The following is a 17,084-nucleotide window of genomic DNA, read 5'->3' on the forward strand; positions in this document are numbered from 1 at the left end:
CAAGTAAGGTGGGCGTACCTGTCAGTACAATTGCTTGGCAAATATGCAAAATTTGAATAATTTTAGCAAAATAAAAGGTCTCTGGGTTTATAGAAATGTTATGTTAATTTTAATTAGTACTGTCCTATATATACTTTATATATTTTTATACTTTATACTTTATATAGATTTATATATACTGCACAAGACAAACTGCCTCAATTTATACTGATTGTCACATTAAATAAAATGTACATACCCTTGAATCTCTATTGTCTGTATGTTGTTACCTGAATGATCCATGACTGTTATCATGTTTTGTTTAAGTCATTTTTAAGGTAATTGCGACTTTTTATTTTTAACTCACAATTCTGACTTCTTTTCTTAGAATTGTAAGACATAAACTCACAATTGTGGACCATACTGTCCAATGAGGGAAAACTGTAAAGCTGCTGTTGATTAAAATAATTTGCAGAGGAAAGCCAAGTCCTGTATTAGTTTTGTACCTTATTAGTATTTCAAAGTATTCTAAAGTATTTAGATTAAATAGCAAAATTTGTTTAATCTAAGGAAATAAATTACAGATTACTTGTGCATGTGCCCTGTTATACAGTATAATGTGGTCATGTTATGTAAACATACAATTTGCAAATCTGTCGAGTGTATGAGCAGTACGTCAATAGTACAGTCAGATTAATTGTATATAATCCAAACTAAAACATAAAAATAAAATTTAATTTTTACAAACTGTAATGACAACAATACAAAAGAACAATATAGTCTGGATCATGTGCCTGGGTCTGTGTTTGATTATAATATAACAATTTATTTTAAATTTAGTTTATATAAATATTTAATTGTAAATTAATAATATTAATTTCAACAGTAACAGATTCTTTGCCGATTCTTTATGTTTGGGCCACATAACATTTGTTTATCATGCTATCTATTCTTACTGTATCTTCCTTGTTGATGAATCATGGGATTGAATGCATTAAATATAAGGCTATTTCGGACACACACGATGTGTGTAAATGAAGTTTTTTGGCAAAAGTCTTCTAATATTTAATTCTAAATCTTATTTTAAAATAAAAACGATCTATTCATCTCATACAAAACGAAAGTGTTTCTGAAGTGAAGTGTGTAATGAAACGCAGCTGAGCTCTTTCTCAGTTTAGTGAGTTCTGCTGGCAGGATTAGCTCATGTCGTTTCACTTCATATTTTCTCAAGAGCCCTTCATCATGACGTTCTGAAGCTCTGCCATACATTCTTAATCAGTGAGATTTATATGTGTAGATTATTCATCTATCATCAGAGTCTCGCTGGAGTTTTTCCCTCAAAACGTCCCAGAAGGCTCCAAGCTTCTTCTTCGTCCTGATTTTCTGGAGCCGCTCCTGCTCTGCTCACTTCTTCCAACTGTCCTCCAACTCCCCTTTATTCATTCAGTCAAATCCCTCGTTTCACTGATCCTACACTTTTGTTATTTTCTTCCTCATCTCATGTCAACTCATATCTGTCTCTCTGTGTGATCCTCCTTTTTGTCCTTTTCTATTCTCCATATGGAATCATTTCCTTGTGTCATTGAGGTGCATCTCTGGTTCCCTTCACTGGAGCTGAGTCAGGGATTATATTTTAAAGCCTAGACGGGTGACATCTCTTTAAAATTCCAGACACCCCCCCACCTGCACGCTCTGTTCTGTACTATGTTTTGCTTTTCAATCAGAATGTTACAGTGACCTTGTTGCTTCTCACTCCTTGACTCAATGGACACGTTTACCCGCCTGTCTCAGTTTAATTCTATAAATGCAATTCATGTAATTTCAATTTTGTTTCATTAAGCTCCATTTAGTTCAATTCTGTGGGTGTTAAATGATGAGTGGCGATTAAACACATGCAGAATAAAAGTTTGTGTTTACATAATATATCTCTCTGTACTGTGCATATTAATTTTGTATTTGTAATAGCATACACGCACAGGTATACATATTTAGGAAATATGTATTTATTTATAAATTATAAGTTATTTATATTTTCCAATAATTTAAACAATATATAAATGTTTATTCATTTTTATATTTTTCTCAAATATATGCTTGTGTATCTGTTTATGAATGCAAAAATAATATGCACAGTACACAGATACATACTGAATTAGGTAAACGCAAACTTTTATTCTAGATGTTATTAATAAAAAACGAATCGTTTGACAGCCCTATTAAATGTTTTATGTTTAAATGTACGTTTCATTACACTCACTTCAGTTTAGAAAGATTCAATTCAAGATGGGTCGGAGTAGTTCAGTTCGGTCTAGTTCAATTTAGTTTGGTGCGGTCTTTGTTCCATTCAATTTATTTCAATCCGTCCAGTTAACTTCTATTCTAATTCGATTTGGTTCAATTCAAGACATTTTGCAGATGGAATCTCCAGATAAATTGATTTATAATCTGAATCTTTAGTTACAATTTAATTTCTTCTTCATCCCATCAATCTTTCCTTTATCATCTCTACGTTAACCTGTAATCTTTCAAACTGTAATCGTGTGTCTGCAGACGGTCTCTTTTCCAACAATCCATTGCTCGGGACAGCTTACATGCATGAGAACTCAACGATCCCTTCAGCTGGGGTGAGAACTGAATGATATGAGACTTCAGACGCCGCTCTGCATTCGTTATGAAGCCCTGAACCGTCACCACAACATCTGTTCAGACACACATCGCCAAAAACCACCGCACATTTCACAAGCTTTTTTGGGGGGACGGGGGAAATGTTTTGTTGGAATTTGTTCATCATCGTAGATTGAGGGAGAATTGCAAACTGATCCTGAAAAGATTGAGCTATTTCACCTAATTGAGACGAGCTGGCAAAGTTTGCTGACTTTTGGTAATCTGTGTGCTTTTCAAAATTGTTTTGTGCCATTGATGGGGTCTGTAACCTTGGCGATAATGAGGAAACTAAACAAATCTGGAGCCCAATCTCCTCTGGCTGTCAACCTCAGGTAGCCCCATCAGAGCTGGGCTTTAATGAACTAAACTCACTGCATGCTAAACAATTCTCTGCCTGCTACTGTTCCCACAGTGTACTTGTTTTTTTCTGTCAATCCTGTATTTAATCTTTCTCAATTCTCTCTCAAATTCGCTCTCACAAAAAAAAAATATGAAAAATGTACTGGTCATTTTCTGCCAGTACATTCTCCGATACTTTAACAGATATTTCCGTCAGCACTAAAACACAATGCAGTGCCGTGCAAAATTTAAAACACAAAAAAATATATATAAATTATTAATGTATATTGTGCACTGTTTTTACAGTGTATCTTTTCTCAGGACACATACACTACCGGTCAAAAGTTTTAAAACATTTGAGTAAAAAGTTTCTCATAAGTCTTGAAATTTGTTTCACAATCGAAAATATAGCTGTGCAAATATAAACACTTTCTTTCATTACAAGCTAAATTAGTTTTTAAGACATTTTACTCAAAGGTGCAATGTATGACAAATGCAACTATGTGTTCAGAGGTGTATAAAGACTTTACATAATGAAGCATTATGTTTTTATGACCTAATGAGCCATTTTTATTTACATACACCCCATGTCCCCTTACGTGGAATTCACCATGTTGTTTCTACAGTAGCCCTTAACAGACAAACTGCTCTACAGAGTGGATTTCTTTGGCAAAGAAGCTAAAAAGTGCATAAAAACGTGAGGGGAGGAGTGAGCTGTTGGTTGCAATTCGCAAACACACCGCTAGATGTCGCTAGAATCTACACACAGATCCTTTCATAAAATTATCTGTGAAATGGATGATTTTAACTTAATAATGAAAAAAACTTGATAAAATGACAATAGAACATTTCTGTAAATTCTAGGCAAAATTATGTTTACAACAACTTTTTTAGTTAAGAATTTTTAGGGCTAGATTAACTGCCATCTTGCGGAAGCACAAATGCCTCTTGTCGGTATTTACTAAAGACATGCAATGAAAGTTAGCACTGAATAGGAATGTTTTTGCGACTGACCTTATTGCATATGCATTTGTGGGAGTTTCCTCTTCAGACTCAAACTTCATGGGAGAAGAGGATTTAAAGGAGTCATATGACATGATTTCGTGTTTTCCTGTATCTTTGGTGTGTTACAAGTTGTTCATGCATATATTCTTCTTCTTCTTAATCCTTTTCCCTCCTCTCGGAGCATAGGCCATCGACAACTTTTCAATACCTGATGGTGTCTATCCAGCGGATCTGAAGGATTCTGTGTAGATAGCTGTTGATAAAGGTCTGGATATTTCTGATGGTTCTTTTAATTTTTCTCCAGGTTTCTGTTCCATAAAAAAGAACTGATTTAACATTGGAGTTGAAGAGGCAAATTTTAGTGTATGTTGTAAGCTAGCACACATTTTTCATCATGAGGAATGCTGCTCTCGCCTTCCCGGTTTTTGTCTTGACATCTGCATCTGTGCCTGCTTGTTTGTCGATGATGCTCCCTAGGAATATGAATTACTCCACTTCTTCTAAGGGTTTTCCTCTAAGCTTTACTAGTTCTGTGCTGGTTGCCTGGATTTTCAGAATTTTTGTCTTTCTTTCATGTATCTTAAGGCCAAGTTGGGCAGAGACAGTTGAGAGGTTGGATGTTTTCTCTTTACTCTTCTGGCGACTATGTTAGAGGAAGGCAATGTCATCTGCACAATCCGGGTCGTTGAGCTGGTTCCCCAGTGTCCACTGAATGCCATTTCTCTTCTCTTCTCTTCTCTTCTCTTCTTTCTCTTGCTGTTGTCTTCTTCAGGTTCCAGTTTATTGCCAGAAAAAATAAGAATGGTGAAAACAGGCAGCCTTGCCTGACTCCCGTTCAAAACGCGAAGCTCTTCGTAGGAGTTCTTGATCAGACTCATTTGATTGGTATCCAATAGTGCCGAAGTAGCTGCCAGAGACTTTTTGGTGGACACTGTCAAACGCCTTCTCATAGTCAACAAAGTTTATGTACAGGGGCGAATTCCATTCCGTGGACTGTTATAAAATGATACGCAATGTTGTGATCCGGTTTGTGCTTGATCTTCCTTTTTGGAATCCAAAACGCGTCATAGGTTCTTGAGACAAGAGCCCTTTCTCTTCCAGGAACGGAATATGATGAATTGTTGTCAACGTTTCTGTAACAAGATTTTTTAAAGGATAGGGTTGTTAGCCCTACGCCAACCTCTTTAGCCTAGAGGAGAGGTGGTCCAATTTGATCTGATCTCTATCCTTTGACCTGTCCAGCATGGCTGGACTTACCAGGAGCATAAGCTCTAGCTGGGATAGCTCTCTGGGTCACTGAGATTCGTTAGCTCCCCCACCATGCCAAGGTATGGACCATGCAAGAGTCATGCATATATAAGACATGTAAAAAAGCAAAAATTTAAGTCTCAAACCAAAAGATATGTTTCATTTAAAAGCAGAGACTCATCCAAACCTGCCTAAAACACCTCGTTTCCACAAGCCCCCACATTTCTGCGTCAGTTCGTGAGAAGCATTTGAGAGAACCGTCCAAAATTTATACGCAAAGAAAGAATGCATGTCTATTTAGCCATCCAATATGACCCCGTTAAATGAATCACGCAACTTGGTTTATTAAGATTTATTAAACGCCCCCCCCCCAAAAAATTGAAAAAGCATGTTTAAAACCCTACACTAATTTTAGCTGCTCTTAGTAGATTGTGTTGGCCATTGTGAGAATGATATATTACGCTTTTTGTTTTTTAATGTGCGCATTATTAATAAATCACCCGCAGAAATCCACTATCATCACGCTTTTTGAAATTGCGCTTTCTGGCTTTGTCTCAACCTAATTCGTATAGTTTCCTTTGTGTTATTCCACTGTGTTATTCCACTGCTCACTGTTTTGTGAAAAAAATGTGTATAAGAAATCGAACATGCACAGTCCTCAAAAGAAAAGTTGAAAGTTCGAACATGTATAATGAATAGTGATGTGATGTGGCAACTGCAATTTTTTGTCAAGATATCTAGATGGAGGTAATCAAGCAAATAGTATCAATAATTGTCGAATAATTGTGGATTATTCTAGGTGAGTTGTCGAATTTACAATGTTAATCATCTCCTTATTGTTATCAGATTTACAAAGCTACGGCTAGCCAACCAATACAGCCAAGACATCCAACGCCCATTACAATCAACATTACAGACAACCTACCGTGATAAAATCACCCCATAAAAACGCTATCATCATTTATAGCGTCATTCATTTCCACAAGTTGTCTGGGTCGTTTTATTGCCCACAAAATTAACACTGAACAGAATTGACAACGGGGTCCTGATCACCCTGTCAGGGTTTATTTTGCAATGCAGACTGATTGACTGTATGTGATCCCCCATAAAACAGAGAAATTACAGATCTACTGTATAATATCTTAATTGTTTCAACAAGGCAGAAATAAGATTAAACGGAGAAAATTGTCGTATAAAGTTTTAGAACAAGAGATTTTATCTCATATCAGAGGCCAGGATCAGATTTTCCAAGTCTGCAATTAAATTATAAATGTAATTATTTGGATTTATTTCAATATTTCTCATCCAAGATTTAGTTATACACTTACATAATTTGCTTTTTACCGAACCACCATATCGTATATTTTTGGCAAAAATATATTAAAGTCATATACTTTAGCACCGGCAATTGTGAATTCAGTGCAATGGTATAGTAAAGCCTCATTTACATGCAAGTCGATGTGTTTATCAGTAAGAAATGACAATGACAGGGAGATGCTGAAAGTCCTTCAATTACAGAGTAACTTCTAAAAATAATGTGTCTTACACATTAACAAGATACAAAAAGGAACAACAAGAACATCTTGTAGGTAATTAAATAAACTGTTCGCGGGACGGTTTTCATACGCCATTCATTAGTCATGGTCTTGGTTGCCCTAATTATTTCTATCCTTGACAATCTTGCCAACAGCAAACTGACACCATACACACCTTGAACTAACCGAATGTTAACCCTAATCATTCCTTCACCAGTTTCAAGCCAAATGCAATAAATGAATGTTATCTTTACCACGAGTCCAATCGGCAAAACTCATTTTCATGCCAGTTCTGGCCCTGTGAGATAAGCCTTGCTGGAATAAGGCACAATGCAGCATATTCCACGGGACATTTTGTCGCGGTAACTGGAGTCCATCCACATCCAAGATAAATCTCTAATATGATCTTGTTATATTGCTTCGATGGATTGAAGACTACCAAATATTTCCCATTATTGTTATAATTAAATTGGAGATTGGGCTATTGGGACAGCAAATTTGATAAAAGGCCTGGCTGATCCATGGAAGATATTTTTACAGGGTAGCTTCTGCAATACAGTTACATCACATCTTATATAAAATTATACAAGATTATGTATTGCATTGCAACAGTTTATGTTATACTGATTGTTCTTCTCTGACAAAAAAAAGTGATCATGTTTGTTCTATGAGCATGCTTCTTTTAAACTATACTTACAAATTATATAATTTCAGTCTACGTTTTATTTCTTTCTCAAGAGTATAGGCCTGTTAACTGTCACCCGTTCCGTATACGGGTCAACTAAGTTTGCGTCAATATTGTGCATTTCTAATCGAAACATGACAAACTGTATATCATTGGAAAGGTCTAAGACTCTAGAATACAGATTTCTTTGGTGTTTTTTTTAAATACTTTATGTAGGGAGAGTAATTGATTCTTTTTTATAAAGAGAGTGCTTAAATTTTTTGTTATCCTTTTGTGACCCGTATTTTTTTTATGTATTTTTTAATCAAAGAAAAACATAAACGTTTTTTATTTATTTTTTACAATAAACCTAACAACATACCTTATTTTTGTGTTTGTTTGTGTGTGTGTTTTTTTTTGCAATATTCAGCTACTTTTCTTTTTTCAGACCAACTTTAAGTCTGTATTTGAAAGAATTCATGAGTTACTGCCATTTTAGTTCCAACATGCGTTTTCATGTGTAGGCTCAAAAAGGGCTCCGACAGTTATCAGGATTATACTACACCAAAACTGACAGAAAAATGTATCTGGCGTATGTGTTCTCGCACTTTTAAAAGGAACCTTGGGTATAGAGCGATGTATGGCTTAATATATTAACCGTGGCATTGACTTTATAAATGTGAAATAAAAAAACAGTGTATGTAACAGTATTTATAATGGTAATGATTCCTAATTTATCAGCTTAGTTATATCAACCTGATTTTAATATAAAAATGTCACTAAAAATGTATTTATCGGCCGACACCGTATAATTGACCTTTTCATGTTAATACACGATTCCAGCTTACACATTAAGACAAAACATTACTCTTAAGTTGTTCTCGTTTGCTTGACCATCCTAACCAGCCCGACACAGCAACACATCAAAATGTGGCTGTTTTGTTAACCTGCTTAAAACACCACCTAATTCCAATTCAGTTAGGTGATGTCAGTGTCACATGAATTAAACGCTTCACCTTTAGCTGAAAATGCCTGAAGGAGGACAGGATAAATCCGTGACAAAGTTAACATTTGTAGACCATTGGACAGAGGCCGGATCTGAAAAGCTCACACTGTTTGTAATTCAAGTGGAAATAACCCTTTTAAGGTTTGGCCTTTATTCTAGTTGTCATAATCTTGAATGTTGCCAGTTAGCACTGTGTGTGCGCCTGTTTGTCTTTATGAATACACGCCAATGACCTTTTTACACACACACACACACACACATTTTGAGCCCATCTGAGCCAATCCTGAGACCAGGAGACGGGCATAAAAATCCATTCTATTTAAAGACCATCTCCCAACACCAGACAGCTCCATTCACACACACACACATCTCCACGCTGTTCTCTGTCAACCAGAACAAATATATTTAACATTATAAAATAAATAAATCACGCACCCCTGTCAGCCATTCCGCTAAGCCTTTGTTTTAAAATGACACATTACAAAATTATATTTCCTAAGCCACTCCATTTAGATCAATTATTCACGACATGACAGTCCGAGCATAAAGAACACACTAATCACATTTACTCATTAAAATCATAGCGTCCTGAAGAGGTGACAATGTTTTATTAAGAAACTCATTACGGCTCTCAAGGTTGGCGTAAAAAACGGGAATTACTTTCCGTGTATGCCTCTTATTTGTGTGGGATAATACAAAGCCATGTGCATTATGAGACTTTAGATCAAGCTTAGCTTAATTCTTGAGTAATGGCACAGATAATGAGGAGCTTTAATATCTCAACATCACATGTCACAATGTATACAATATCCAACCACCTGTAAACCGTAATCCAGTAATGATGGTAGACTTTCCATTTGCGACACATGATGATTGCATTTGACCAATCACAGCAGACTCCCGTAATGATGATAGGCGTTTCGTTTGCGGCACATCACCTATCCAATCACATAACAGTAGGCTAACGGATAGGAGGGGATTAGACGGATGAAATGCGGAACGAATCATTTGAGAGTCAGTCAAGAAGTAAGGTAAGAATAACTGCATATTATTACGACATAATATTGTTTATGTACATAAACTTGTTGTTGGACACTCCATAGCCTAAACTAAAAAAGAACCTTAAAAATCATATGTTACTTACTCTTTAAGGATATGATATTTTATCAGGCCATTTATTTTATATTTTGATATCCACAGTATGTATGTAGTGTAGGCTCTGTGGCTTTAGGGAAATGCCCTCTTAATAGAAGTCGGATAATTAATATTTGTAAATAAAAAAACTTCTGACAACATGCAAACAGCAAATGTAATGTAACATTTTAAATGCTCATTGTAACAGAAAACAAAGTTACTTATTATGTAAGTATTTCCATGCAATTCATACCAGAACTACTTCTATCTTTAAATAATTTCCCATTTAAAATGTTGTTCATTACAAAATGTGTGCTTAGGAAAACCAAACATGAAAACCAAATATTGACAAAATAATGCCAAAATCTTAGTGAAATGAATGCTTGAAATTAATCTTTGATGCTTGTTATTTAATAAACAATTAGAATATGAGACTTTTGCCTGGGTTTTCACAGGGTTACAAATGTTAAAATGCTGATCATTAATGCTAATGCTAAATGTAGATGAAAACGTCATGGTTATTAAATATCACAACTCTGGCTGAAGGGTTGGAGACATATAGCAAACAGTTAACAGACTGACGGATACAAATGTTTTAATATTTGCTGCATTTCGTTTACTGTTGTGTGTCAATTTACCAGCTCTGCATGTCTGCACTAGTGTTGTAGAATTAAGCACGTGTTTGCTGTTCTTCATGCGGCGCGTCTTTGGCTGGAGAGACGCAGTGTGTGGGGAGCGGAAGGGGTAAAAATGAAGTGCGTTTGGAGCTGAATAAAGATATTAGAGGATATAGCGGCAAAATATAAATAACATAAATAAGCCATCGTGCGCGTGTGATGTGATTCTTCATTGTTTAGATGCGAGGCTCAATTTAAACAACCAAATTAGTCAAACGTTTTAAATGGTTTATTAGGCTATGTCTCGTGATACGGATGGAACTCAGAAAAGGGGATTGAGGATGACTGCTGTAAACAAACAAACCTTGATATGAATTTCTAAAATGCAAAGAATGGAATAATTTAGCTAGTTTAACGATGGTAAAACAGTTGGCGCGCCCAGGCGCATGGTCAAAATGGGTTGTCCGGTTTTCTTAATGAGTCATTGGTGTGTTTTGGGAGTTACGTGCAGTAAACCAATCACAGTCTCATCTCTCATTCCCTTTAAGAGCCAGTTGCGCTTGCGCCATGGCGGATTCGCTATTTACAAGAGCAAAGACTGGACGTTTCTCCAGAGAGGAAACGCATCTGCTCATGCGTGAGGTTAAAGCAGTAGACCATCTACAAGACAAGCCAGATTTTTCATTTTACATTGTAATCCATTTATTTTTTATATTTGGCATGTTTGTGTGCTGGTGCGTCTCCCTCTGTGTAATAAGTAAAGTGAAAGCGTGTTGTGGACCGTCCAAGAGGCCCATTTTCTACTAACTCGCTCTTTAAATAAATAAATAAATCAGTTCCTCAAAATAGCAACGCAAAAAAAATGTGACTGAAAATACCTCATTTTTAGACCAACACTTCCATGGGAGCGCAAATGTATTTGCAACGCAGCGCCGGATGGGAAAATGGAACTGCATCGGGGTGAAACTAGCAACTTGAGGTGTGCCTTGCGATGCGTTGCACTGCATGAACGATAGGACCCTATGACTTATACTAACGTTAAACTGTAAAATTACTTGCAATTTAATGGTTACATTAAAGGCCCAAAGAGATTTAGCACCATCTGGCGGTCGGGTTTGTGAATTGCAAAGCAAACGCTTAGTCCACTGCTCATGCAATAAGATATCATGTTTTCACTTCTTTGCCGAAGGTGATAACGTATTTACGAAACGCACTCTGTAGAGCAGTTTGTCCGTTTAGGGCTACTGTAGAAACAACATGGAGAATTCTATGTAAGGGGACCTGCAGTGTATGTAGATAGAAATCCTAAGGTAAAAAAACAATATGCTTCATTATGTAAGGTCTTTATAAACCCCTGAACACATAATTGTGTATATTATTTTGCATTTCTGTCGATTCATACTTCAAAAAATTAGACACTGGGCCTTTAACTCGACTCTGGTAATGTACCTGTATTTCTTCAGTGCCGGGCTGCTGTAGCAGTTTGACAGCTCTTCTCGTCACCCTCTGCCCGTGCCTGTCGTGCCAGGTAAGGTTGCCCCCGGGCTTCCGGGGCAGCTGGTAGTTAAGCTCGTCCGCTGAGACCGTGTGCTCCAGCGCAGCCCTACAGAAACTGAAGCTGGACGCAGCTGTGAGCCATGGAAAGAGAAAGAGATGGAGAGAGAGAGACAGAATGTTTATATTAAGTTTTCCTGTGCTTTGGCAATGTATTAAATCATGACAAATAAAGCTTCTTTGAATCTTGAAACTTGAGAGAGAGAGAGAGAGAGAGAGAGAGAGAGAGAAATAATTCAAAATCATAAAGTATCTTTAGGGCTTCTAAAATCGTGCATTACAACATAAATTCATTGGGTTTGTCAAAGGGTAAGTCATTGTGCCATAACATATTCAACCATAAATGTTTTCAGAATGACAGTGTCACTGTGATCTATTTCACCATTAACATGCACAGGGGGGTTTTCTAATACTCTTCTATGTGCAAACTGGTGGAAAACACACAAATGACAAATGAACCTTATAAAATACTGCAGACACATTATATAAGTAAAAGAGTCATATTTTGTGGTGACGAGCCTGATAAACTTTTTACTTGTGTCTTGAATCTCAAAGACAGAAGCACATGCATAATGTCTTCTTCAGAGATGCTCTCCAGAGTCCAGGCTGACCTTTAACCCACAGATGGTGACAGGTTGTGTTAGGTTGAGGAGAAGACCAGGAAGCTGGTCATGAAAATGTAAATGTGTGCACTTCATTATGTCAGCATCTGTGTGATGATGCAACAGCACAATTATCATATCCTTCATGCATACTAGATGTCTTCTTTGACCCAAATAGCCCATAACGTTAAGATAAAGTTTGTGTTTCATATGCTTACTATTACATATGCTTAGTATTTGTAAATCTTGTATGAGAAACAATATAAACAATACATGTCGCAAGACCTTGTGTTTTAAAAGCAAGTAATGTCTTTATTGACGTGAAACCCGATAAACAAACGTAATTCTGCATTTTCATGCTTAATGCCACTTCACGATAAGATTCAATATCTTACAATCTGTTAAAGCATTTGGTGCAGTCAACTAATAATGAGAAACATTGTTTGTTCATAGTTAATTCATTACTTGGTGTTCATAGATAAATCAAGTTTATTAGTAGAGTTTATACAAACCTTGAAATAAATTATAATAGGTCATCTGTGTGCCGAACAATCAAATGAGTCAAGAGGGAGATTAAAATGACATCTGATAATAATTTCTGATTCATTCACATTAATGGAAAAACCTCAAACAATATTTCTGGGAAATTTTGAGTTTACTTATTTTATGTGCTCATTTAGCTTATATAATATGTTCTATTCTCTACACATGTTTACGTTTCTGTTGGTTTCCTTAAGGCACCATAAAACAGAAATTGCGATTGTCTTCTATTCTGTATCATAAGATACATCCGAGTGAAACGTTGTGAAGAGAAGAGTTGTTGTTAAGAGGAGGAGTGGAGCTTTATACATTTAATGTATAAAAGTTCATTTTACCAAATTATAAAATAGAACCCCCGTCCCAATTTCAGTTTTTTTACAGTGTATGTATTATTATAGTTGCTAATTTGAAAATGATGTTATTTTTATATACATTTTAATTCATTTTCCTTTAAGAAACATTGGCTGCCCAGAAATAAGTTACACAAAAGCATACCTCTAAGCCTAACTATATTTGCCCTATACACTTGTGCTCAATGTTTTGAGTGAGATAAACTAAGCATACTTTGGTTGTAGGCGTGTTTACACTTTTGATTGAGCTGCCTTTTTACATATATTATAAACTTATTACATAAAATATACCTAACAAATACATCACAGAAAGTGTATAAGGGCATTCTTAAAGCATTATAATGCAGGTATAAATGCCTTTTACAAAGTTATAACAAATCTTTTATTTAGCAATACAGAAAAAAAAACATTTTAGTTAGGCAGCTTAAAATTTATTCAATTAAAACTATGAAATCAAAACATTTTTCAACGAATGTAGATAAACAAATAAAAAATCTGACCCCTCCCTCGCACAAATACCACTTTACAGTCTTGATCTGGTTTATTTAATCTTCCAGCATTAAAAAAGAACGAGATCATTAGAGTTCAAGATCATTAAGGTCATTAGTCTTTATTTCCTCTTTCTCTTATTCCCTGAATTTAAACACTTCTCTATCCCCACTAACTGTATCTCTATTCTCTCTCTCTCTCTCTCTCTCTCTCTCTGTGTATCGCCCTCTACCAGTTGGCATTATTACGTAAGCCCTTTGCCAGCATAGCTAATGTGATTAGTTCTACAAAGAGCACTTGGCAAGTACAAAATATTTAATGAAGGGTAAAAGATGATACCAGCACATATCAGCACATAAGAGATTATAAAACGAGAGCAAAAGTATTCGAGAGAGAGCAAAGCAATGGGGGGGGGGGGGGGTAAAGTAAAACGGCAAATAATACATTAAACACCATTCACAAAACTCACTAAGGACTTAGGTATCCTACATAACTCAAAAAAAGTTTTCTTTGTCTGGTTAAGCCGTTCTCTAAGCTCTTTGCACAGAATCCCCCACTATCTCATGACACAAACAGCCACCGGTCATTGTGTTTCCAACAGTGCTTGAGTCGCCACTACGTCAGTGTTAACTGAAGTACTGTTAAAGCGGCTGTGAGAAAACAGAATCTCTGGCTAGAAGATGCTGACAGCTCTCCACCTATCAAAACCCATCCCAAAGGGCAGGTCAAGTTCATGGTGTAAGGATGGGTGATGGGAAAGAGGGAGAGAGAAGCGTGCAAGAGAGGAGCAGTTTGTCAGGGAGCAGTGGTGCGTTTCCTGTTTCTGCTTGCTCGCTGTTCTCTCTCTTGGTCAGAACAAAAAGCTGAAGTCACAGGCGTATTACACTCTTAAAAATAAAAGGTGCTTCAAAAGGTTCTTCGATAACATAGAAGAACCTTTAACATCTGAAAAAACTTTTTGAGAAACAGAAAGGTTGTGGTGAAAATGGGTTCTTTAGATTATAAAAAAAGAAAGCGATGGTTCTTTAAAGAACCCTTGGCTGAATGGTTCTTTGTTGAACCAAAACAGTTTTTTCTTTGGCATTGCTGTGAAGAACCTTTTAAGAACATTTATTTTATGAGTGTACTGTCAAATCTGTCGGTTGGTAGAAAGAGCTGTGCAACGGAACTGAAAAAGAGCAAAGTTCCATCACTCCAAAAAGGGGTGTGCTTAAAAGTTTTTAAAGGTCTTTTTAATGGGTTTTTGGTAAATTTATCGAAATAAGGTCTGTTATACACAAAAGCTCTGAATATTTTCATGTTTTAATCTACGAAATAAAACACACCAGTGTTCATAAGCCACTTGTGATTTTTTTAAAGCTTTATTGTGTCTTTAAACGGCGGTCGGTGACTGTTACGAGGAAGGCGGGACGAGAGCCGTGAGGCGGGGCCGGTGGAGTGAGTGATAGTGGGAATCAGCTGTGCGCACACCGGTCCTGCATATCTCACAGAGGAGATCGGAGCATAAGAGGATGACCGACAGGACTACGGAAGGGAGGGGACAGGGCCCGGACATGTTTAAGTTTGTTCTTGGAGCCGGCAGTTGACCGTGAGGTGGCTGGCGGCCTTTTACTTCTGTGTTTTTGTTCCTTTATTTTGATTAAAGTTTGTTAAATGTTCGCCGGTTCCCGCCTCCTTCCTTCCCTACTTTGAACTTTGCTACATTGGTGCCGAAACCCAGGAGGAAGGAGTGACATGCTGCGAAGAGCTCTCGACGCTGAGCGGCATCGCAATGCTGAGGAGTTCGGGCAGCGCGGACGAGGGATGTCCGCAAGCGGCTGCCTGAGGCGGTGGTGACGGAGCAGTATGCATCGGTTGGGACGGAGAGCTCGCTGCCGTGCTCCTGGGCCAAGGTGGGGAGGCTGCCGTCTGAGAGGGAACGAATGAGTTGGCACTGTTGCCCGTGGACTGGAGCCTGCTGCTGTCCGCCGTGAAGGGGAGGAGCAGGAAACGGGTGGGAGCTGCCGGATGCCCTCAGCCAGAGGAACCATCGTCGGCCACCAGGGGGCAGAGGAGGATTGAGCCGTCCACCGAACACCCAATACTACCACATGTCACCGCAAGTAAGAGCCTCATGGCTGGCTGAGGACCGAGCAACAGTGTGTCTGGGAACAGTGGGGCTTTTTCCTTTCTCCCCTCTCTCGTCGCTGTCGCTTCTTGTGCTTCCGTCTCCTTTTCTCTCGTCTTGCCTGTCCATACCCCCAGGTGCTGCCGCCGCCGAGACTGGCCCCCGGGGGGGGAGTAGAGCGCAGTCTCTGTTGTATCCCCCGGCCTGCGAGGGGCGAGTGGGGTATGTGACGAGCAAGGCGGGACAAGAGCCGTGAGGGAATGATGCAGGGCCGGTGACGTGAGTGATAATGAGTAAGCGTTGCACTAGCTCCGTATCTCTCACGGTGGAGATCGGAAGCCTAAAAGGATGAGCGACAGAGTCTACGATGAGAGAGGACCAGGCCCGGACATGTTTAAGTTTGTTTTTATGGCTTTTTACTTCCGTGTGATTGTTTGTTTATTATGATAAAACTTTTTTGAATGTTCGACGGTTCCCGCCTCCTTCCTTCCCTACTGTGAACTTTGCTACAGTGACTATTGCTAAATTGCTAAAAGCGACTATTTCCTTGGCGGGGAAGTTAGAAGTCATCGCGCATATAAAGCTCACAAATAAAACACAACATGGGCTCAAATTTCTTAAAACATTGTTGGGGATTCCTTCATGGAGTAGTTAGAGAGAACACGTTTTTAATAAAGTTTGATAAAGTTGCCGGAGGCTTGATGGTGGTAACATTGATATCGAGCGACTGTAGTGTAGTATACTTTTTAGCTTTTTACTTCTTCAAAAATAGAAAATATTGTGTTATCTTATAAAGATAAAACAACATGAACATTTGTTAATCACAGATCTTATTTTTTGCGAGCTTCCAAAAGTCTATTGGAAAAATGCAAAGGCATTCGGTCGAGGGAACCAGCGGAACTTCCGGTTTGACCTACGAAAAAATACATCATCTCTGAGGTTCTGGATAATACATGTAATATTATAATGTTATAGTATAGATGTACTATATATAGATGTGACAATTTCACTATTCACAAAGGATGGTTTTAGATTTCTGGTAGTAAATAAAGGCTTAAAATGTCTTAAAGTGGTTTTGTGTTCATACAATGGAAGTCAATGACTTGTTTGGTTGCCATCATTCTTCAAAATATCTGGTTTTCTGCTAAGGAAAGAAAGTCATACAGATTTGGAATGTTTGTGTAACATTATGGTGAATAAATGATGGCCTGTACATTAGGGCGTATAAAATATATAATAGTATTGATGCAG

At 37.5% G+C, this 17,084-nt stretch overlaps 1 protein-coding gene across 2 annotated transcripts in view; it reads right to left on the reverse strand.

The window, feature by feature from the left end:
- samd10b (sterile alpha motif domain containing 10b) overlaps positions 1–17,084 on the reverse strand; it is a 72,067-nt gene that overhangs the window by 22,429 nt on the left and 32,554 nt on the right. For both annotated transcript variants that reach the window (XM_056733363.1, XM_056733364.1), the window contains one exon: positions 11,641–11,819. In XM_056733363.1, coding sequence (XP_056589341.1) covers positions 11,641–11,819 — 179 coding nt within the window. The remainder of the gene's footprint in view (positions 1–11,640; positions 11,820–17,084) is intronic.

This window comes from Triplophysa dalaica, chromosome 20, assembly GCF_015846415.1.
Source record: "Triplophysa dalaica isolate WHDGS20190420 chromosome 20, ASM1584641v1, whole genome shotgun sequence".
Taxonomy (NCBI): domain Eukaryota; kingdom Metazoa; phylum Chordata; class Actinopteri; order Cypriniformes; family Nemacheilidae; genus Triplophysa; species Triplophysa dalaica.